Below are 25,558 nucleotides of genomic sequence, written 5' to 3'. Positions count from 1 at the left end.
CTCTAAAATGGATACGTACAATATAACCTATTTTCAATATTTTCATTTTTTCATGTCTTGATTAAAAAAAAAATACTGAATCAAATTAAGTGAAATTTTTTTTTCAGAGATCTTCACTCTAAAATGGATACGTACAATATAACCTATTTTCAATATTTTCATTTTTTCATGTCTTGATTAAAAAAAAAATACTGAATCAAATTAAGTGAAATTTTTTTTTCAGAGATCTTCACTCTAAAATGGATACGTACAATATAACCTATTTTCAATATTTTCATTTTTTCATGTCTTGATTAAAAAAAAAATACTGAATCAAATTAAGTGAAATTTTTTTTTCAGAGATCTTCACTCTAAAATGGATACGTACAATATAACCTATTTTCAATATTTTCATTTTTTCATGTCTTGATTAAAAAAAAAATACTGAATCAAATTAAGTGAAATTTTTTTTTCAGAGATCTTCACTCTAAAATGGATACGTACAATATAACCTATTTTCAATATTTTCATTTTTTCATGTCTTGATTAAAAAAAAAATACTGAATCAAATTAAGTGAAATTTTTTTTTCAGAGATCTTCACTCTAAAATGGATACGTACAATATAACCTATTTTCAATATTTTCATTTTTTCATGTCTTGATTAAAAAAAAAATACTGAATCAAATTAAGTGAAATTTTTTTTTCAGAGATCTTCACTCTAAAATGGATACGTACAATATAACCTATTTTCAATATTTTCATTTTTTCATGTCTTGATTAAAAAAAAAATACTGAATCAAATTAAGTGAAATTTTTTTTTCAGAGATCTTCACTCTAAAATGGATACGTACAATATAACCTATTTTCAATATTTTCATTTTTTCATGTCTTGATTAAAAAAAAAATACTGAATCAAATTAAGTGAAATTTTTTTTTCAGAGATCTTCACTCTAAAATGGATACGTACAATATAACCTATTTTCAATATTTTCATTTTTTCATGTCTTGATTAAAAAAAAAATACTGAATCAAATTAAGTGAAATTTTTTTTTCAGAGATCTTCACTCTAAAATGGATACGTACAATATAACCTATTTTCAATATTTTCATTTTTTCATGTCTTGATTAAAAAAAAAATACTGAATCAAATTAAGTGAAATTTTTTTTTCAGAGATCTTCACTCTAAAATGGATACGTACAATATAACCTATTTTCAATATTTTCATTTTTTCATGTCTTGATTAAAAAAAAAATACTGAATCAAATTAAGTGAAATTTTTTTTTCAGAGATCTTCACTCTAAAATGGATACGTACAATATAACCTATTTTCAATATTTTCATTTTTTCATGTCTTGATTAAAAAAAAAATACTGAATCAAATTAAGTGAAATTTTTTTTTCAGAGATCTTCACTCTAAAATGGATACGTACAATATAACCTATTTTCAATATTTTCATTTTTTCATGTCTTGATTAAAAAAAAAATACTGAATCAAATTAAGTGAAATTTTTTTTTCAGAGATCTTCACTCTAAAATGGATACGTACAATATAACCTATTTTCAATATTTTCATTTTTTCATGTCTTGATTAAAAAAAAAATACTGAATCAAATTAAGTGAAATTTTTTTTTCAGAGATCTTCACTCTAAAATGGATACGTACAATATAACCTATTTTCAATATTTTCATTTTTTCATGTCTTGATTAAAAAAAAAATACTGAATCAAATTAAGTGAAATTTTTTTTTCAGAGATCTTCACTCTAAAATGGATACGTACAATATAACCTATTTTCAATATTTTCATTTTTTCATGTCTTGATTAAAAAAAAAATACTGAATCAAATTAAGTGAAATTTTTTTTTCAGAGATCTTCACTCTAAAATGGATACGTACAATATAACCTATTTTCAATATTTTCATTTTTTCATGTCTTGATTAAAAAAAAAATACTGAATCAAATTAAGTGAAATTTTTTTTTCAGAGATCTTCACTCTAAAATGGATACGTACAATATAACCTATTTTCAATATTTTCATTTTTTCATGTCTTGATTAAAAAAAAAATACTGAATCAAATTAAGTGAAATTTTTTTTTCAGAGATCTTCACTCTAAAATGGATACGTACAATATAACCTATTTTCAATATTTTCATTTTTTCATGTCTTGATTAAAAAAAAAATACTGAATCAAATTAAGTGAAATTTTTTTTTCAGAGATCTTCACTCTAAAATGGATACGTACAATATAACCTATTTTCAATATTTTCATTTTTTCATGTCTTGATTAAAAAAAAAATACTGAATCAAATTAAGTGAAATTTTTTTTTCAGAGATCTTCACTCTAAAATGGATACGTACAATATAACCTATTTTCAATATTTTCATTTTTTCATGTCTTGATTAAAAAAAAAATACTGAATCAAATTAAGTGAAATTTTTTTTTCAGAGATCTTCACTCTAAAATGGATACGTACAATATAACCTATTTTCAATATTTTCATTTTTTCATGTCTTGATTAAAAAAAAAATACTGAATCAAATTAAGTGAAATTTTTTTTTCAGAGATCTTCACTCTAAAATGGATACGTACAATATAACCTATTTTCAATATTTTCATTTTTTCATGTCTTGATTAAAAAAAAATACTGAATCAAATTAAGTGAAATTTTTTTTTCAGAGATCTTCACTCTAAAATGGATACGTACAATATAACCTATTTTCAATATTTTCATTTTTTCATGTCTTGATTAAAAAAAAAATACTGAATCAAATTAAGTGAAATTTTTTTTTCAGAGATCTTCACTCTAAAATGGATACGTACAATATAACCTATTTTCAATATTTTCATTTTTTCATGTCTTGATTAAAAAAAAAATACTGAATCAAATTAAGTGAAATTTTTTTTTCAGAGATCTTCACTCTAAAATGGATACGTACAATATAACCTATTTTCAATATTTTCATTTTTTCATGTCTTGATTAAACTCAATTTGTGGACAAGATGCTCTCAATAACAGACATAAACTTTATTTCTCTCACTTGATGAGGAACAATCGTTTTTTTTGATATAACAATTTGCTCTGAAACATTAGCATGTTTAGTGTAGCAAGTATGTAATACTTGTCTATATAAATAAAAATAATATATTTGGCTCTTTTTTATTCATGGATTTTATCTCTTGATTACCTTTAACTTGTAATATCTGACACCCAATAAAAAGCATTCATTGAGCTTGGACTTTTTTCTAAATTTATAAAATTTATACAAAAAAATCTTTTTCATTTTAAAAAATTTTATTTATAGGAAAGATTTTTTTAACCCATTATGATTGGTATATACAAATCGGGTATGTTTCAAGTAAATGATTAGGGTAATCATTTACTTGAAACATACTCGGTTTGTATATATATCGATTGAGCACTTTATTGGATTTTTTTCATCACCCCCGACACTCTCTCTCTCTAAATATATATATATATATATATATATATATATATATATATATATAGCATAATCACTTCAGTTTTTATTAAATTATCAAAGTTAAATAACACCGAATCTGGTCAGTACCAAATGGGTAACGATTTGGGAATACTATGCACTGTATGTCATCGACCCTAGCTGTATGTCATCGGCATGTAGCTAGAGGCAGCATGTGAATTTGATATTCCCTAGAAACTTTCTCTTTTTATAGAAGCTGGATACCTGTACAAGGAGGATACTACATCAGGTACTGCTGAATGTATTATTCTATTAATTGAGAGTGTTTCCTCTAGTGAGTTGAAAGGTTTGATGTTTTCATGTTACCTTATTGAACACATCATTTTTATTAATTCCTTACAAATACATTTTTCCCCAGGTATTCTGATCTACCTATGAAGAAATAGATCATGAGAATTTTCATTTGAAATATGGTTTAACTTAACCATGCTCACTGATAGTTGCTTCCCCTCATGAATTATCTCCACTGCAATTTTATTCAGACTTCACATTACACATGAGCATAGCAGCAACTGAAAAAACCAAATTCAACTTTTTTCGATTGGTTAGTTTACCAATCAGAGATCGTCCTTGCATATGTGGCCTAACACTTCAATTTAAATGCTTCAATTTCTTTTAATTTATACATGTCTTTGTAATCAATTCATAGAAAAGATAAATGGGAAAATGAAAATCATATTTATTGTTCATTCACCATTTAAATAATTGTCATTCATTTCATGTAGTTGAAATGCACTTTTTCTCTTCAAACTCTTTCTTTTATCGGTTCAGTTTGTTTGATAGCCATTAATAAATGTTATGTATCGAAATTTGTAAGTTGTTGCTCTTCAGAAATTTTGACATTTTGTGTTTGGAAATTTATTTTTACAAAACGTTTGTAAAACTTACTTTAATATACTCTATGACATTTATTGACATAAGAAATATTTCCCTGCTCAAGAGTTAATTTTGATTTTATTTAGTTATTCATATTTTTCTTATCTCTCTCTCTCCATTTTTAGTGCCATCTACTTGAGAGTGAATTTAATGAACTGAAAGAAACATTTTCCAGTGAAGTGCAGAAAGCATTTATGGCTGAAATGAAAGAAATTCATGGAGACAATCAGCCAGAAAATGAAGATTCTGAACTTGTGGTTGAAGAATATTTCAGTGATAATGAAGAAAAACTTAAATCAGAATCGGATGAAGAAGACGAAGAAGTTGAACAAGAACATACCTTAAAAGTATATATGTATATATACAATAGAATTTTTTGTCTGATTTTTTTTTATATAGTACTAGTGGGGGTACCCAGTGTTGCCCAGGTGTTTGTAGGTGCATGTGTAGGGGGAGGGGGTAGATCCAAACGCTATGTTTTAAAAAATCGGAAAGACAAAAAAAAATAATAAAAATAAAAAAAAAGTTTCGGTAGGTAGGTAGGTAGGTAGGATCAAACCCAAAACGTTGAGGTGAAAACTTTGATAAGTTACCTACTTACGAAAGGAAAGTAACTAAAAGCAATTTCAAGTTAACGTTTATAAATGGCAGGTGCGCGTTGAAATTAATTAGGTCAAAGGAAAGTAAATTCTGTACTTAATTTTGACTGCGGGATAGTTCTTTTTTTATTTTTTACCCAACTTCGTCTGGTTTTCTTTCCCCAACATGTTGGGAAAAACCAGCTCCCCCTTTATTAGGGGAGTGTGTCCAAATGAAAGCAATTGTCTGATATGATGGTGAAAACCGACATTGACCAAATGTCCATTGCTTTATGGATGTTTCCGGCCCATAGCCGAAAAATGCACTTTAATTTCACATCACATTGACTAGAGAAACAAACCTAGAATTGGACGATCAACCCTTTATGTGCTTTAGACTAAACATACAACATAACATTAGCTACTTTTATTTTTTCTACCGCTCTCCTTCGATCCAGGACTGCACCATAATAAACAAAGTCTCTGACAGCATAGACACAGCACTCTCCCTAGACACTAGTGCACAAGTACATGTATTTTGTGACTTTAATGTCCACCACAAAAACTGGCTTGGATACTCTACTTACACAGATGCAGCGGGCAGCACAACACAGCTTCGCTATATCTCACTCTCTATCACAAATGGTTACGTTTCTAATCCATTTCCCTGACCAGCAAGAACAACACGCATCACTTCTAAATCTGTTCCCGATGATTGTATAACAAATGCTGACAGCCTACTCGGGAACGCTGATCATGCAGTGATAATGGTCGAAATCGCTCTAAACTCTAGACCCAAAACTGAAGAGCCAGTGCTCAAAACGAGATATTATAAAAAGGCTGACTGGGAAACCATCAGAGATCTTACCAGAGATGCCCATGGGGAAATATTTTTTCTCTTCCTGCTGAACAGTGCGCAAATGAGACCACTGAATGGTTCAAAACAGCAATTGAAGCACATGCGAAACAGAAGAAGTAACTACTTACTATCCAATGTACTTAGTTCTTGAGTCGGTGGAGAACAAACCCATCACCAAACTACTTTTATAATAGAAAAATATCTTACAGCTGCAGTTTCAAAACCAATCAAAACAACACGTAACAATACTTTGATAGAAGTAGAAAACAAGAAGTGTGCTGAACCACCTCACTACACAATATCAAAATAAAAACCTACCCTTATAAATCTTTCAATACTTCAAAGGAAGTAATGAGAAGCCCAGAACTAGGTAACTGCACAATAAACGAAATCAGACAAAACTTAAACAATTTATAACAGATGTAAATAGAATCACTATAAAGAAAAATGATCAAGAATTCAACACCAATCCATACATCCTCACATTTAACTCTCCCAAACCTCCAAGAAAAATTAAGATCGGGTACAAAATAATGAAAGTGGATATCTCTAATCCATTTAGATGTTATAATTTTGAGAAGTTCAAGCACCACAGGAACTGGTATACCAAAAGGAAATTATATAAATATTGTGGAAGGGACAGATCTGACCACCAAGAAACCACTTATCAATGGTTGAAATGCAAAAACTGCCAGTTGATAAAGAGATAATGAAAATTAAATACATCCAGAATATCTCCTTCCCAGAAGCCCCCAAAATTTTCAAGAATACCCATTCAGCCTGCTCTTACAGTAACATTGCAAACCACTTCCAATTCTGAATGCCAAAAATGTCCTCATAAGAAAACTAACAAATATGAATCCAAACAAACTCTTTAACCTTCATAAAAGAACTACAGACATCCTCACAACAATCTAAACAATCTTCACCCCAAAACCCTATCTTTGCAATAACACCATTGCAAGCCTCTCAGGTAGAGAAACTACCATAAAATATCCAAGTCCCTCCAAAATAAAAACCATCAACCTTACCTTGCTGTATGGAAACTACAGAAACATACAAAGAGAAAACCCAGTATAAACAATTCTCATCCAAATTCAAACACTATGAAAAGCCACATCAACTATCCCAATCAAGATACAAATGAAAGAAAATCTACAAATGAAACGGCAGTTATGCAACAGATATAGCACAATAGAAAAAATGGAATTGGAAAAAAACCTCCATATAGAACAGAAGATATTCAAAATCACAAGACCTGACACGAAATCATGGGTCAAATGGAAACAGAAAAAAACATAACAAAACATAATACAATGGAATTGTCTCACAAACTATTTATTTTCAGACTAGTGGGAAGTACCTGGCATTGCCTGAGTGGAGGACAAGGACGAAGTGATGTTGAGAATGGCTTCCACGTGGTTAAAATAAAAAAAAAAGATAGAAAGAGGTGTGGGTAATTAGTTTTCCTCGCTAACCATTAAGCCAAAGAGGGTAGTGAATTAAATGAGTTCATAATTAACTTAAGAATCATAGGAGTCGCCACGCATGCGCAGAAATGAACGTCGCTTTCTGTCATTTGCGTTCAAATAGTTTCGCTTTATTATATGAAAAAGACAAACAAACACTTGAGATGATGTTACGGTGAGAAATTTTTTTAACGTGATCAAAAAAAAGGAAAAACAGTGTCCGTTTGCAGATCTCAGATATTATGATCTCGGAAGTATAGGAAAACTTCTTGCGGAATTTAAACGACAGCGGAACCCCGATCTAAAAAAACAACCTTTTATGGGCATACACAAATGCTCGCACCCATTTTGCCTTTATATATATAGACTAGCAGGGGTACCTGGCATTGCTCAGGTGTTTCGAGGTGTGTGTGCTCTTAAATAAAAAAGAAACCGGGGGGGGGGGGGTAAAAAGTTTGGTAAATTGGTAGGATCGAACCCGAAGCCCTGAGGCGAAGTTGGAAAATAAAACGTGAAAAAAACATGAACCGTTCGGCCAGCCAGAATGAGTTACTGAAAGATGTTTGAATTTATTTAAGTAAAAACAAAATTGACAGATGCCCGCACGGAAGTCGTAGAGTTAAGATTTTGTGCGACTTTATGACGACGACGTAAGCAACAGCTATTGTTTTTAATGAGGTCAATGACCAGATTTGTTTGTTATAAGCGAAGTAAAAAAAGAAAACATAAAAACGAATGTTAAAACTTAAAGTGGGGGGTAATCAAAACATCGAAAAAAAACACAAAAAAAACTAACATACGGCAAACGAACAATGTTAAATGTAAAAATCTGAAAAACAAAAACAAAAAAGAAAACAGAAAAACGAACGTTAAAAAAAAAATGTGAAAAATGGCTTAAATAAGCCTGTTTCGATATTAAAATTTAAAAAATCGGTGGGTACCCGGGTTTTTTTGGGTGTGTGGTCAGGGGTGGATAAGCGAAGTAAAAAAAAACAGAAAAACGAACGTTACGTGAAAAATGGCTTAAATAACACTGGTTCAATATTTAAATTTAAAAAATCGAAAAAAAAAAAGACATCTCACACCACGATTCGAACCCAAAACGTTTAGATAATGACCCAACATGCTAACCAAATGAGCTAACAACGACGTACATGAAATTTAGTCAGTTCTTTAACTATTTAAAGTAAATCAGGTAATGACATTATCTGATGCATGCGTAGAACCGGTCATCGTCACGAGAGGACCGTTTTTGTAGCCTGATATGCCATAAAACAAAGCAACCAAACAAAACATGTATAATCCTTCATTCTATAAGAAACAAATTTCCTAACACATGCCAATCTCCTTAACAAAATATAACAGATGAAACAAAAGTTATAAAACTTCATATTCTAAAAAACCAAAACAATTAAACCTGTTCTTGGCATTAAATGACCCATATAGTTTGAGATGCTGTTAGATAAAACAAACTCACTCACTATGAAATCATAGCTCGTGGGTGAAAGTATGTTGATAAATATCTACATTCAATAATTGTTACAACTATTGTCAAAGATATTTTGCTAATCTTACAGTAGAGTTAACAACCAAGAAATACATACATTTGTTAAAAGTTATTTGTTTGTGTGTTTTCTGTTTGTTTATTTTTGTTTTATTTAACTTTTTCAAAGATGCTGATTGATTTCATATCAGCCACGAATGGTTGGTTCAATACAATGAAACCACTGGTTCGCCTTAGGGATATGTAAATATAGTTTTTTAAATAAATAATATATATATAATAGCATTTCAGCCCGGAGTTGCCTGGGTGTTTGGAGGTGTATGTTGAGCAAAAAAAAAAAAGTGGTAGTAGGAAAACATGATGGCTGTTACGACCACAGTCAAACCGGGAGTGACATAGGATTAAATTAAGGCTAGATAATCGAAAAGAGGGGATGACTTTCAAAAATATTGGCAAAAAAGTGACCCTTCCCTGTAGAAAAGTGCCCAGTTGAGGGTGAAGACATTAATGTTTTTAGCCAATTTTTCGTCGAAGGGCCGAGCTTCAAACGATACTGATCTTGTGAAAATCTGTCACCTCTGTCGAAAGTTTTAAGCACGCATGCAAATATACATACGTACATTTATATATTGATAGCTCAAATTTTCGACCCAAACCGATTAAAACACTTGCTCTATCTCTGAATATCCTTTATGTAAAATTTCAAATGTTTAGACCAGAAATTGTCTCAGTAATTTGGTAGAGACCGCAGGGGTCAAATTTTTTTTTAACTTTGACACCTATTATGACCCCTTAACATTTATTGTTTAGGGCTCTAATCAAGTTATTAAGTTAGATCCATGTCCAAGGAACCTATATTTAAAATTTCAAGTGTTTAAACCCCAAATTGTCGGAGGAGTTTGGTAGAGTTCACAAAGGTCAAATCGTTGAACTTTGACCCCTTAACAGCCAAATTTCTGGCCGAAAACTGATCAAATAGATTTTCCCAAATCTCAGTACCCTGCATATCAAATTTCGAGTCTGTAGACTAAAAATTGACAGTTATTGCATCGGGAAATGTACACAGACAGACACACAGACACGTTCACTTTTATAGATATATATATATATAGATAGATAGATAGATTTGTTTAACAAAAATATATACGTATACATAAATATGTATGGAAACAATTTTGTGTTTACTATAAACTTTTTTTTGCAAATATTATGCAAGTATAAATCATGTAAAATATCTGTATGAATATAATTACAGGTAATAGTTAACTAAAGATGATTATCCCATTAAAAAACCGAAGCAACTAATAGGGAATTAATTAAAACTAGCAGGACCCGTGGAACACATCAGTAAGAAATTCCTTATAAAAATGAACGCATGGAAGCAAGTAGAACAAACAAAGAACTTTAGTTTAAACTTTTATTGAAGATCAATGCGATCGTAACTGATGCTGTTAATATTGTCAGGAAGTGCTGGTGACGATTGAGGCGGTGACAGGGATGTCGATCAGCTGCTTGGAGTGAGAATAGTGATCAGTCAGCAGGTTCTTGGGAGTCAGATTGTGAATTTAAAAAAACTGTGACATTGTTGACATCGATTTTGTGAAAGTTCTGATGACCCAAAGTTGTTTAATATTTCAGGACATTTTGGATTACACGTGTGAGTAATGAATAGGTCACAGAAAACTGCCATTGCATCTTGATGAAGCTGTTGTAAATTCCTAGGACTTCCTGTAAATGTAGATGGTAGAATAACTGGTACACCAGAATAACCATCTTCATTCCTTGCTAAATGATCCATTAAGCCAGAATATTGAGCAGCTCTTGGTTGACTTTGATAGCTTTTAATGAAGTTAAAGAAGCAACCGTCAACTTTTATATATGCAATAGACTTTTCTATTTATTTTGAATTTTATTTAATGAAGATTTGGAAATTCACAAATATTTTTTAAGTCGAATTATTGATATAGATTTCAATTAAATAAAATATACTGTAAATCTTTTAATAAGGAATAAATATTTATTTAAACCATAATTATTGAAACAAAGTATTTTACTGCATAAAAAAAAAAACCGGTTATGGGGAGAAGGGTTAACTATTTTGAACCTTCACCTAAATAACGATTTAATGAAAAAAAAATGTTTAAAATGTTCTTGTATCTGTTTTATAATTTTTCTTAAATAAGAAAAATCAATAAACTTTGATAGCACTATTGTAAGAATCATGCTGAAAGCCATTCTTAATATGGGGAGGGGGGTTAACTATTCTGAAACTACACTTAACAATGTAAAAAAATAAGGGAAAAAATATCCATGAACAATAAATATTTCTTCAGTTAAATAAAATATTCTGTAAATCTTTTAAATAAGGAATAAATATTTATTTAAACCATAATTATTGAAACAAAGTATTTTACTGCATAAAAAAAACGGTTATGGGGAGAAGGGTTAACTATTTTGAACCTTCACCTAAATAGCGATTTAATGAAAAAAAATTTAATGGTCTTGTATCTTTTTTTAATAATTTGTTTTAAAATAAGGGGAAAAAAATCTTTGATACCGCTATTGTAAGAATCATGCTGAAAGCCATTCTTAATATGGGGAGGTGGGGGGGGGGCATTAACTATTCTGAAACTTCACCTAACAATGTAATAAAAATAATGGAAAAATTCTTCAGTTAAATAAAATATACTGAAAATCTTTAAATAGGAAATAAATATTTCTTTAAATAAATTAAATCGTAAGTAATGAAACAAAGTGTTTTATTTCATATTAAAAAAATTGTTGTGTCCATTTTTTATAGTATTTAAATATGTATGCCCTGTCGGTGGGCATTAGAAGATGATGACTGCCTGTAAAAGAAGCAAAATAAAACGAACAAAACATAAGTAATAACTATAACGTGAAGCTGTATAAATGTTACAAAATTACTCGATTCGGCATTAAATAACACGAAAAAGGATTGATATGCCGTAAAACAAAAACAAAACAGAACAAGACGTAAAATATGTTTTGACTCTGTGTTACTCAGTGTATTTGCGAATGGTGACTTTGGTGATTTATTTAATAAAGTCATTCTTGACTTTTGTAACATGTATTTCTAAACATATTTTTTGTTATGTAAGGCTCACTCAAAAGTAAATAAAAATAAAAAAAGATAAAGTGGCACAGTAAAAAAAAAACGAACTCGTAACATTAAATGTAAAAAATATATTTATTACTGAATAAAATAGAATAAGCGTTCCATATTACACTACAATAATAAACAGAACACATCGTTAAAAATATAAGTAAAATACTATACTATTTAAACTGTGGAACGATACTTTCTATGCATAATTGTCTTTAAAATAATCCGGAACCATAAATAGACAGTTCATATATATATATATATATTTTTTGTTCGGGAAGTTTTGGGAAATAAAAGGGTTCAATGATTTTTAACTGATAAAGATTGAACAATAAAGGGAGATAATTCACATTAATTAATGTTTGTGAAGATGATGACGCATTTCATTAATTAATGTTTGCGATGATGATGACGTGACACCGTACGGACAAGCATATTAATATATAGATGAATGTTTAAAAGAATATGCAAATTAGCTAGATCGTTTGCTATTTGCTAGTGAATGGAATTCCACAACCAAGATATAAGAAAATTGTATTTTCTTTTTAAATAAAGAGAAAAGGGCTTGCCTTTTTTCTGTTGTTCTTGGCCTTCGGGTCAGGATCAAAGTGTAGTATCTGTTCTGATACATACACCGCGCGAGGCAGTGCTGTTCTGGCGACACATTCTCGTGCCCGGAACACCTGACGAGCTTGTTGGGTAGCGTTCTGTCCGCACCCCCACTTTGTCTGTCTTTCTCTGCTCTCCCCCCTCCCCCCCACGGGGGGTGGGGGGAGGGGATGTGAGCTGATAATTTACGACCTTCCCGCGAGGGAGGGTCGGAAACACCTTCTCTCTTCCCTCCACTAATTTCCCACTCCCTCTCTCAGTTCTATCTCCCCTCTTGCCGCCTTTTGGCGCCAAAGTCGGCTCCCCACTTTGGACGCTGATTCCACGTCACCTTTTTCAGTGAATTTTTTTTAAAAAAGGGACACCCCCAGCCCGGGAGACACCAATATGGATATCCTCAGCCAGGGGCCCACCAATATGGATACCCCCAGCCAGGGGGCTACTGCTCCCCAAGAGGACGACTCCCCAACAGGAGAAAAAACAACCGCTGACGGGCGTACTGCCCGGGTATGACACCATTGGACGCTCCCCAGGAGGGGGAAATTTAACAACAGCTCCCCCCGAGGGCGACTCCCCCCAAAGGGGAGCAAAACCAAAATCGGTCGTAGCATCTCACTCCAACCACAAAAAGGAGGAGGTGCCAGACCAAAAGGACAATAAAGGTGACAGCGCTCCCCAGGAGGGCTGCTCTCCCAACAGGGGAGCAGATCAAGAAAATGAGGGGGCATACCGCCTGGACCTCACAAACGAGGAAGGGGCAGATGGCCTCAAAGTAAACAAAAAAGATCATGCTCCTCAAGAGGCCGACTCCCCAAAACGGGAAGCTGCTCCCGAAAAAGACACTAAAAAGGGAGCTGCTCCCCAAAAATGTGACACTCACACAAAAGGACTGACCAAGAAATCTGGGGAGGCAGGAAGCGTCGCCAATAAACAGGCAGGGGCGACCTCCATAAAAGACCAAAAACGGTCTAACCCCACCAAAGACCCCATACCAACACCAACACCACCAAGAGGGTCTGCATGGGGGAAGACCGTAGAAAAACAACTGTCCCTTCAAGAGTATAGAGACCTGTACCTGACAAAGTACAGACAATACATAGAGGGGGCAGATATAAAACCCATACCAGGTGCCTGGGAGGCGATTGAGGGCAGAGTCCTGTCCTTTGCCATTTCCGATATACCGGAAAACCGCCTCCTAGGGATGAAGAAGGAAGACATGGCGGGGCTCCTCCACAAACTTAACATCCCGGTACTATACCTGTACCAGAGGAGCTTCGCCGTGTGGGACATCCTCCTACCCACCAAGGACGATGCGGAGAGACTCTCCCTCCAAGAAATAAAGCATGGGAGAGTCAAACTAATACCTGAATACCAGGGCAAGAGAAGGACTCGGGTGCAGGTATTTAATGTGCCAACCCAAATACCTGCGGAAGTGTTAGGATGCCTCTTCAGCCAGTACGGTGAGGTGGAACAGGTGACCCCAGTACGGTCAAAAACTGGGACTCACCTGGGCTGCTACACAATAGCAATGAGGCTGAAGAGGGAGGGTGTTCGAGTGATACCACTGCTGCTGACATACAAAGATGCCAGCATAACGGTAGTGGTGGAGGGCCGTCGTCCACACTGCTGGTTCTGCCAAAAGCAGGGCCACATGGCTAGGAGCTGCCCCCAAAGCGTAACCCCTAATCAAACAACCCAAAAGGTGGTCACAACCCCTGAGACAGCGCCCGCGCCAAAACAGGTGGCAACAACCCCTGCAACCACAGCACCAACCCCAGCTCCAAGGAAAACCCAAACCACCTAGGAGGCCAAGGGGGAAGAATGGAGCACGGTAGTGAGACAAAAACGGAAGCACATAATCCCTTCTGCCACCGTCCCACCACCAGCCCAAAAATCGAGGTAGCAGCCTCTGCAAATGCAGCAACAACAACAGCCACCGCAGCCAATGCCGCGGAAACAACTGCAGCAACAACTACCACAGCAGCAACATCAGCAAGTGCAGCAGAAGCAGCAGCAACAACGACACCAGCGAGAGCAGCAGCAACAAAAACAGCTGCAGCAGCAACTAGAGGAGCAGACACAACCAATGGTCCCCACACCAATCGAGACGGGGATCAAGCGGAGAAAAGACTGCTCTTCTGAGGATGAATCCGCAAGTGAGAGGGAGAAGAACTCAACCTCACCTCTCCCCGGTTCATTCGAAAGAATAAAAAAGAAAAACAAAAGAAGAAAAGAAGAAGAAAAGGTGGCCCCCACTCCCTGTGAACATACACCACCCCAACAAAAAATCCACTTCCACCCCCAAACCACACACTCCACCAACACCAGACACCGCACTAGCACCAGACACCACACCAACACCAGACACCACACCAACACCAGACACCGCACCAACACCAACACCAGACACTGCACCAACACCAGACACCGCACCAACACCAACACCAGGCAAACACGCGTCCCCACACCAAGGCAAACTGAGCCACTACCCCAAAAAGAAAAAGAAAAGAATGAACCGAAGGAGGGGAGAGACTCCTCTGCCTCTTGCAGACCAACCAGAATAAAGGACATTTCCCATCGGCAGAGGAAAAACTTAAAACCTCTGCTCGATTACAAACAGATAAAGGGGAAAGATGTAAATATCCCCTCAAATTTCCCGGACGCCCCACTCCTAATAACTTTTGTCAGAACTCCAGAGGCCTGCAAGACCAACTTGTGGACAAGTCTGCAGGCCACTGAAGGGGCGTTTCCGGGAATCGAACTGGTGAAAAAAAATTACCCTTCTCTTGATGAACTGTCAAAACAATGCAAGGGAAGGGTCCCAGTGTTGGTCCATTCATCACTCTACAGGGCCATAAAATTAATTTATCCTTTGGACGTCGGCGGGATTGTGAGAGAAGGTCAGGATATGAAAAACCTGACCACCTTGAGCATGGCACATAACGTCGGCATCCTCTTCCCAGCTGACTTCGGAGCTGAGTGTGACACACCCTAAGGTAGGTACCATGGCTTTGAATTTGGCTAGTTTGAATGCGAGGGGCTTGAGATCACCGGGCCGGGCGGCTCGTCTCCGGCACGACCTCTTGTCTCTGGGAGTGGATGTGGCTGTGATTCAGGAGACGCATTTTGTTTCCTCTGTGGACTGTCAGGTGCTGGCCCAAGATTTTGAGGTTTTCTCAGCATATGGCAGCCCGCGGGGGAAGGGAGTTTCTGTGCTGGTTAAACGTACCCTGTCGGCGACGGTCGACGTTGTCCATAGAGATGCGGTGGGCAGGCTGGTTGTGGCCGATGTTGCCGTAAAAGATTCTGTGTTTCGAGTGATCGTGGTTCATGCGCCCAGCACCGCTCGTTAGAGGGTCTCATTCTTCAGTCAGCTTGACGCGTTTGTAGATTCTCAGAAGCGGGTAGTGCTAATGGGAGATTGGAACGCCATCTTAGACCCCGAGAGATAAGGTGGTAGGAGGCGATGCTAGAGGATCGGAGAGGTGCGAGTCCAGCCTGGCTGATCTGATGGCTATATGCGGTCTGGTCGACAGGTTTCGGTTCGAGCATCCGGGGCGGGAGATGTGGACGTGGACCAATAGTGTTTCCTCCTATCCAAACACTTACTTGGACAGGATGTTAGTTAGGAGAGGCGAAGTAGACTTCTTATCTTGTCCCACGTTCACTTGGCTAGGCCAGACGGATCATAAACTAGTTATGGCCCGGCTGAAGCTAGGAAATAGGCCAAAGTTAGTGGCTCACTGGAAGTTAAACACTTCCCTTCTGGAGATACAAGACTTCCAAGAGAAGCTAATAGAATTAATTCAAAAAGCACTAGTGGGGGCGGTTACCGGGAGTAAGTGGTGGGTAGGTCTAAAAGCCAAAATTAGATCCTTCTCCATCAAGTATGCCCAGCGCCTCGCACTAGATAAGGCCAAGACGAAGAAGAAGCTAGAGCAGAAACTAGCCCGGGCTACGGGGGAGGGTGATAGGGTTAGTCAGTAACTAGCTAAGCAGGACCTTCTGCGTGAGAATAGCGAGCGTTATGAAGGTCAAGTAGTCAGAGCTAGGCTTAGAAAGGTAGGCAATGAAGCAGTCAATTCCAACACTGACGTGTATCGTGAAATCTCTAGGCATGGCTCGGACAAGTACATTGCAAAGGTAAGACATCCAGATGGACGCACCCTTGAATTGACTCGGAAGATCTGCAAGGGGTTTCGAGAACATTTCGAGGAACGTTTTACGTAGCAGTCCGATCTTCCGGTCCTTGAGTTTAGTGACTATTTGGCTGACTCTCCCCGCCTTGAGTAGCTAGTTGCGAGGGCCGGGTGACGGAACGGGAGGTTTTTACTGCGCTGAAGCAGGTCAGCTGTGATAGATCGCCAGGACTTGATGGTCTGCCATACGAACTGTATTTGAGGCTGTCGCCCATGTTTCTGCCTCTTCTGACGGATGTGTTCAACCATTGGTTTGCTCAGGGATCCATCCCGGGGCAAGTCACCAAGGGAGTGATCACATTGCTGAGGAAAGGTGACGGGCATGGTGGGGAGAGTTAGACGATTACAGGCCCATAACTCTGCTAAACACAGAGTTGAAGATTTTGGCCAAGGTCCTGTCGAATCGGCTGCAGGTTGTTATCGGCGAGTTGGTTGAATCAGAACAGAACTACACTGTGAAGGGGAGATCGATTCACAACAACTTGCACCTGATCCGCACAATCCTAGAAGGAGGGATAGATGATGACACGGAAGTCGTGCTGATCAACTTAGATCAGTCCAAAGCTTTCGATAGGGTCGACCATCGTTTCTTGGCATCTGTCTTAGAGGCCGCCGGTTATAAACCGGACTTCTGCAAGTGGATCTCCGTGATGTATTGACAGCCCACAGCAGTCGTGCAAGTCAACGGAAAGCGTTCGAAACCATTTGTTATCTCTCGGTCGGTTCGTCAGGGTTGTCCGCTGTCGCCCCTGCTCTATGTCCTGGCTTTGGAGCCCCTACTCCGCAAGCTGAGACGTGGGGAGACAAATTCGGCCCTGCGCGGAATTGCAATACCCGGTGGCTCAGCCGCCAAGGTATTCGCGTTGACTGATGATGTCACGGTCTTTGTGTCGAGCTTCAGAGACATCGAGATCGTGTCGGAGGCACTCGCTTAGTATGAAAGAATTACAGGGACCCAGATAAACCGCAGCAAGTCGGTAGGACTGCGGTTGGGCGCCTGGAGTGGCAACGCCAACGTCCCGGCGCCCTTCAGCTGAACAGATGGTCCGGTTCAGATCCTCGGCGTGTGGTTCAGACCAGGTCTCCAGCTTGACAAAAATTGGTTGGAGGTACGGTCAAAGGTAGAGGCGGCAGTCAATTCGTAGCTTCCTAGGAAACTTTCCTTAAAGGGTAGAGCTGAGGCGTGCACCACTTACATCTTTCCTCTCATCCTTTTCCCGACTGGCCGTACTTCCCTTGCCTGCACAACACCTAAAAGCTCTTGTCGAACTCTTGTCCTCACTTCTTTGGGACAGAGGAAGAGACTGGGTGAGCAGACAGGTCTGTATTCAACGTCCGTGTGAGGGAGGCTTGGGAATGCCGGACTTGAAGTGTCATCGAGATGCTGAGAGGCTGGCCTTCCTGAGCCACTATATGCAAGCTGACCAACTGTGGCACCCCGTGGTTACTGCCACCTTCCCCGACCTCGTTCTTGACCCTTCTATCGAGAGCCGTCGCAGACCACGGGGAGAATCTGCCTACATGAAAGAGTGCAGAGCCGCGCTAAAACGACTACCAAGGTCCAGCGACCTTGTGATTGCTACCCGTAGGGAATTCCACAGGGATCTAGTGAGGGGGGCTTCTGACGACCCGCTATGCACGCGTTTGGGTTGGCAGCAGAGTGAGATCTGCTCCGCGTGGAGCTGGGCGCCAGGTTCGACTCATCTAAACAATTCGGAGTTCTCTCTCAGCTGGCGATTGGCCCGAAATGCACTTCCACTCAACAATGTACAATGCAGTTCTGGGTTTGTGGAGTCGCCTGATTGTCCCCATTGTGGGACAACGGCCGTAGAAACGACTGATCATGCTTTCTTTGATTGCCGCGAACTCCGCCGGTACTGGTCGTATGTTGGTGAAGTGACGGCTCGCATCGATCCTGAGCATCCTCGCCCAATTACCGTATCCAATGTTGTGGACAATGTGAGGCCACCGTGGGACTGGGAAAGACAAATGGTCTACGTTACAATCCTGGCCGTGGCGAGAATGGTGATTTGGACGTCGCATCTGCAAGATTGCCGGGGGGGTGTTGTCTTTTTCTGATCAGGATCTGATCGCTTTCTTTAAACACCAACTACGGGTGAAGATCAGATGTGATAGAAGAAGGCTGCATCGCGCGGCATTTGACAGAAGATGGATACATGTAGCAAGTCTGTGTGTACGAAGAGGAGCCAAATTTGAATACGTGTTCCCCGCCTAGGTGTGGAACGCGCAGTTCTGTAAAGTAAAATTTAACAAATAGCCTCTCAGCTAGCTGAGTGTGTGTTCCATCCCTCCCTGATTAGGAAGCCTCCAAGATCCCTACCCGCTCTTTCTTGCAATTTTTGTTTTCACCCCCTCCTCTAAATTTCACTCATCTTGGAGAGAAAGAAATACAAACTAACCCCCATTCCTTACTCACAAAATTTTCTTTCCTTTCTTTTCTCCATTCACCCCCATCTAGAGGGTATCCCCACTTAGAGACTGACCCACAGAAGCCAGGTTCCTTTTACAAACCTAGTGGAACGGGCAGTCTATCAACTAGACGGGGTTGGGAGGGTCCTACTACCCCCCTTTTTTTTTCCCCCCGCTCTGGACACAAATGAATTATTGTACCATTTTTATTGTTATCTTGTTTTGTTTTTACACGTCAATAAAAAATGTTTTAAAAGAATTGGGAGTTAAGTCGGATGTCCCCGAGTATGAAAGGGTGAATGTGGTATTATGGTGAAAGATACTAGCTGGGAGAAACTTTTGATTTTGTTTAGTTCTGGAGTGACAAGGATGACCAACGACACCCACAATCCCCCCTTTTGAGTTGGCCATGTGCCTAAGTTTTTTGTTCAGTGTTGATTTTCAATGTATTTTTAACATGAATAAAGGATTTAATATCTCAAAGTGTAGTATCTGTTCCGGCAGATACTGCAAGCAAAGACCATATGTGGGGGTAACCCTAACATATAAGACCTTGGTCAATGTAGGGGCAACCCTTCATACCAATTGTCACTATCCAACTCCCCTACTCCCCGGGAAGTTGGTCCCCATTTCTCCTTCACTCGTCACATAAAAAATCGGTCTTGTGCCTAATTTGCTCAGTGGGGGAGCAAATAAATACCCTGTTGTTCTTGGCCTTCGGGCTGGGATCAAAGTGTAGTATATGTTCTGCAGATGCTGCACTTAAGGTAATTTATCCCAGTCAATGGAGGGGAAACCCTCTATACTGGGACAATTACTATTTTTGGACCCAACCAGAGTGCCCCCTTTCCCTTTTTTTTTTCAGGGAACTGGTTTAACTCCACTTTAAAAACGACCTCGTGTCACATTTTGCTTTGGTGGGAAAGCAAATAAATACTAATAGAAAAGAGGGTTTTTAATATGAATATCGATACACACAAAAGAAAACTAAATTTATAGGAGTATAGACTAGCATTTCAGCCCAGCGTTTCCCAGGTGTTTGGAGATATATGCTGATCAAAAAAAAAAAAAAAATGCGGTCAATTTTTTTAACTTTTACCCCTATTATGACCCCTTAACATTTATTGTTTGGGGCTCAAATCAAGTTATTAAGTTAGATCCATGTCCAAGGAACCTATATCTAAAATTTCAAGTGTTTAAACCCCAAATTGTTGGAGGAGTTTGGTAGAGTTCTCAAAGGTCAAATCGTTGAACTTTGACCCCTTAACAGCCAAATTTTTGGCGGAAAACCGATCACATATATTTTCCCAAATCTCAGTACCCTGTATATCAAATTTCAAGTCTGTAGACTAAAAATTGACAGAGTTATTGCGTAGGAAAATTTACACAGACACACACACACACACAGACACACACACACGTTCACTTTTATATATATACTAGCATGGGTTCCCGGCGTTGTCCGAGTGTTTGGAGGTGTATGCTGAGCAAAAAAAAGGGGGGGGCATTTTTTTTTAACTTTGACCGCTATTATGCCCCCTTAACAATCATTTTTTAGGGCTCAAATCAAGTTATTAAGTTAGATCCATGCCCAAGGAACCTATATCTAAAATTTAAGTGTTTAGACCCCAAATTGTTGGAGGAGTTTGGTAGAGTTCTCAAAGGTCAAATCATTGAACTTTGACCCCTTAACAGCCAAATTTCTGGCCGAAAACTGATCACATAGATTTTCCCAAATCTCAGTACCCTGTATATCAAATTTCGAGTCTGTAGACTAAAAATTGATAGTTATTGCATAGGGAAATGTACACAGACGGACAGACAGACACGTTCACTTTATATATATATATATATATATATATATATATATATACATGTTTTCTTGAATTGTAAGCCATGTCAATTTCAGAAGCATTTTGATAGGTAGTTATTCTATACAAGTACTGGAGATGAAGAATTCTCAGTAGGCAGCTGTTATTTTAATTTTGCAGCAAAAGAGCAAAAGATACTTCTCATGTTGACATTAAAAAATTATGTTCTGGAATGCTAAAAGATTTCATTTTTATGGAGCAATTTTGGTTTCTGGTTAGTTGATAGCAGAACGTGAATTAATTTGATTTGTCAGTTCCTATCAGCAGCAGCAGCATTTATAAATAGAATCTCCCAACTTTAAGGGAGCATACCCTGTTTAATATAAAAAATATTGCAACATATTTTTCTCGGCTGTTAACATGATTACTGATCTTTCAAATCCTATCAACTACTGTAATAACACTATAAGGCTTTCTTCAAACAATGCTCCTTGATGCTTTCTATGGATCTGTCAGACTAACGGGTGAAGATATTGATTAATCCCTTCTAATTTTTTAATTATTAAGCTTTTATGTCACAAAATAATCTAAACACTATTTTCTTTGTGAAGCGATTTATTGAAATTAAAAAAAAGTCAAACAACATATAAATGTTTTTTAAAAAATAAACTTTATTTGAACTTTTATAACAAAAATATGGTTGTGAAACAAGTTTTTTTTAAATCAAACAATATAAAGCAACATATCCAATGCAGAATATTGCCAAAATTAATAAAACTTAATCTATATAAATAAAACATAATAATAATAATTAATAAATCTTAATCTATATAAATAAATTTAACTTAATCTATATAAATAAAACATAATAATAATTAAGAAATCTTAATCTATATAAATAAATTTAACTTAATCTATGTAAATAAAACATAATAATAATTAAGTAATCTTAATCTATATAAATAAAACATAATAATAATAATTAATAAATCTTAATCTATATAAATAAATTTAACTTAATCTATATAAATAAAACATAATAATAATAATAAATCTTAATCTATATAAATAAAACATAATAATAATAATTAATAAAACTTAATCTATATAAATAAAACATAATAATAATAATTATAATAATAAATCTTAATCTATATAAATAAAACATAATAATAATTAATAAATCTTAATCTATATAAATAAAACATAATAATAATAATAATAATAATAAATCTTAATCTATATAAATAAAACATAATAATAATAATTAATAAATCTTAATCTATATAAATAAAACATAATAATAATAGTTAATAAAACTTAATCTATATAAATAAAACATAATAATAATTAATAAATCTTAATCTATATAAATAAAACATAATAATAATAATAATAATAAATCTTAATCTATATAAATAAAACATAATAATAATAATAATAATAAATCTTAATCTATATAAATAAAACATAATAATAATTAATAAATCTTAATCTATATAAATAAAACATAATAATAATAATTAATAAATCTTAATCTATATAAATAAAACATAATAATAATAATAATAATAAATCTTAATCTATATAAATAAAACAATAATAATAATTAATAAATCTTAATCTATATAAATAAAACATAATAATAATAATTAATAAATCTTAATCTATATAAATAAAACATAATAATAATAGTTAATAAATCTTAATCTATATAAATAAAACATAATAATAATAGTTAATAAAACTTAATCTATATAAATAAAACATAATAATAATTAATAAATCTTAATCTATATAAATAAAACATAATAATAATAATAAATCTTAATCTATATAAATAAAACATAATAATAATTAATAAAACTTAATCTATATAAATAAAACATAATAATAATAAATCTTAATCTATATAAATAAAACATAATAATAATAGTTAATAAAACTTAATCTATATAAATAAAACATAATAATAATTAATAAATCTTAATCTATATAAATAAAACATAATAATAATAATTAATAAATCTTAATCTATATAAATAAAACATAATAATAATTAATAAATCTTAATCTATATAAATAAAACATAATAATAATAATTAATAAATCTTAATCTATATAAATAAAACATAATAATAATAATTAATAAATCTTAATCTATATAAATAAAACATAATAATAATAGTTAATAAAACTTAATCTATATAAATAAAACATAATAATAATAATTAATAAATCTTAATCTATATAAATAAAACATAATAATAATAATTAATAAATCTTAATCTATATAAAAAAAACAATAATAATAGTTAATAAAACTTAATCTATATAAATAAAACATAATAATAATTAATAAATCTTAATCTATATAAATAAAACATAATAATAATAAATCTTAATCTATATAAATAAAACATAATAATAATAATTAATAAATCTTAATCTATATAAATAAAACATAATAATAATAATTAATAAATCTTAATCTATATAAATAAAACATAATAATAATAATTAAATCTTAATCTATATAAATAAAACATAATAAAAATAATAAATAAGTCTTAATCTATATAAATAAAACATAATAAGAATAATAATAATAAATCTTAATCTATATAAGTAAAACACAATAATAATAATAGTTAATAAAACTTAATCTATATAAATAAAACATAATAATAATAATAAATCTTAATCTATATAAATAAAACATAATAATAATAATAAATATTAATCTATATAAATAAAACATAATAATAATTAATAAATCTTAATCTATATAAATAAAACATAATAAAAATAATAAATAAGTCTTAATCTATATAAATAAAACATAATAAGAATAATAATAATAAATCTTAATCTATATAAATAAAACATAATAATAATAATTAATAAATCTTAATCTATATAAATAAAACATAATAATAATAATTAATAAATCTTAATCTATATAAATAAAACATAATAATAATAATTAATAAATCTTAATCTATATAAATAAAACATAATAATAATAATTAATATATCTTAATCTATATAAATAAAACATAATAATAATAATTAATAAATCTTAATCTATATAAATAAAACATAATAATAATAATTAATAAATCTTAATCTATATAAATAAAACATAATAATAATAATAAATCTTAATGTATATAAATAAAACATAATAATAATAATTAATAAATCTTAATCTATATAAATAAAACATAATAATAATAACTAATAAATCTTTATCTATATAAATAAAACATAATAATAATAATAAATCTTAATCTATATAAATAAAACATAATAATAATAATTAATAAAACTTAATCTATATAAATAAAACATAATAATAATAATTAATAAAGCTTAATCTATATAAATAAAACATAATAATAATTAATAAATCTTAATCTATATAAATAAAACATAATAATAATAATTATTAAATCATAATCTATATAAATAAAACATAATAATAATAATTAATAAATCTTAATCTATATAAATAAAACATAATAATAATAGTTAATAAAACTTTATCTATATAAATAAAACATAATAATAATATTAATAAATCTTAATCTATATAAATAAAACATAATAATAATAAATCTTAATCTATATAAATAAAACATCATAATAATAGTTAATAAAACTTAATCTATATAAATAAAACAATAATAATAATTAATAAATCTTAATCTATATAAATAAAACATAATAATAATAATTAATAAATCTTAATCTATATAAATAAAACATAATAATAATAGTTAATAAATCTTAATCTATATAAATAAAACATAATAATAATAATAAATCTTAATCTATATAAATAAAACATAATAATAATAATTAATAAATCTCAATCTATATAAATAAAACATAATAATAATAATTAATAAATCTTAATCTATATAAATAAAACATAATAATAATAATAAATCTTAATCTATATAAATAAGACATAATAATAATAATTAATAAATCTAATTCTATATAAATAAAACATAATAATAATAATTAATAAATCTTAATCTATATAAATAAAACATAATAATAATTAATAAAACTTAATCTAAATAAATAAATAAAACTTAATCTATATAAATAAAGCATAATAATAATAATTATTAAAACTTAATCTATATAAATAAAACATAATAATATTAATTAATAAATCTTAATCTATATAAATAAAACATAATAATAATAATAAATCTTAATCTATATAAATAAAACATAATAATAATAATAAATCTTAATCTATATAAATAAAACAATAATAATAAATTATAAAACTTAATCTATATAAATAAAACATAATAATAATAATTAATAAAACTAAATCTATATAAATAAAACATAATAATAATAATAAATCTTAATCTATATAAATAAAACAGAATAATAATTAATAAATCTTAATCTATATAAATAAAACATAATAATAATAATAATTAATAAAACTTAATCTATATAAATAAAACATAATAATAATAATATATCTTAATCTATATAAATAAAAGATAATAATAATTAATAAATCTTAATCTATATAAATAAAACATAATAATAATAGTTAATAAAACTTAATCTATATAA

At 33.0% G+C, this 25,558-nt stretch overlaps 1 protein-coding gene across 3 annotated transcripts in view; it reads left to right on the top strand.

Annotated features, from left to right (window-relative positions):
• Positions 1 to 25,558, top strand: part of LOC145259149 (ATP-dependent DNA helicase DDX11-like) — a 310,336-nt gene that overhangs the window by 71,165 nt on the left and 213,613 nt on the right. For all 3 annotated transcript variants that reach the window (XM_080116856.1, XM_080116857.1, XM_080116858.1), the window contains one exon: positions 4,484 to 4,705. In XM_080116856.1, the coding sequence (XP_079972982.1) occupies positions 4,484 to 4,705 (222 nt within the window). The remainder of the gene's footprint in view (positions 1 to 4,483; positions 4,706 to 25,558) is intronic.

This window comes from Euprymna scolopes, chromosome 34, assembly GCF_053919585.1.
Source record: "Euprymna scolopes isolate OS-2025 chromosome 34, ASM5391958v1, whole genome shotgun sequence".
Lineage (NCBI taxonomy): Eukaryota > Metazoa > Mollusca > Cephalopoda > Sepiida > Sepiolidae > Euprymna > Euprymna scolopes.
Note: the sequence above shows the minus strand (reverse complement) of the source record. Positions and strands in the feature narration are given on the sequence as shown.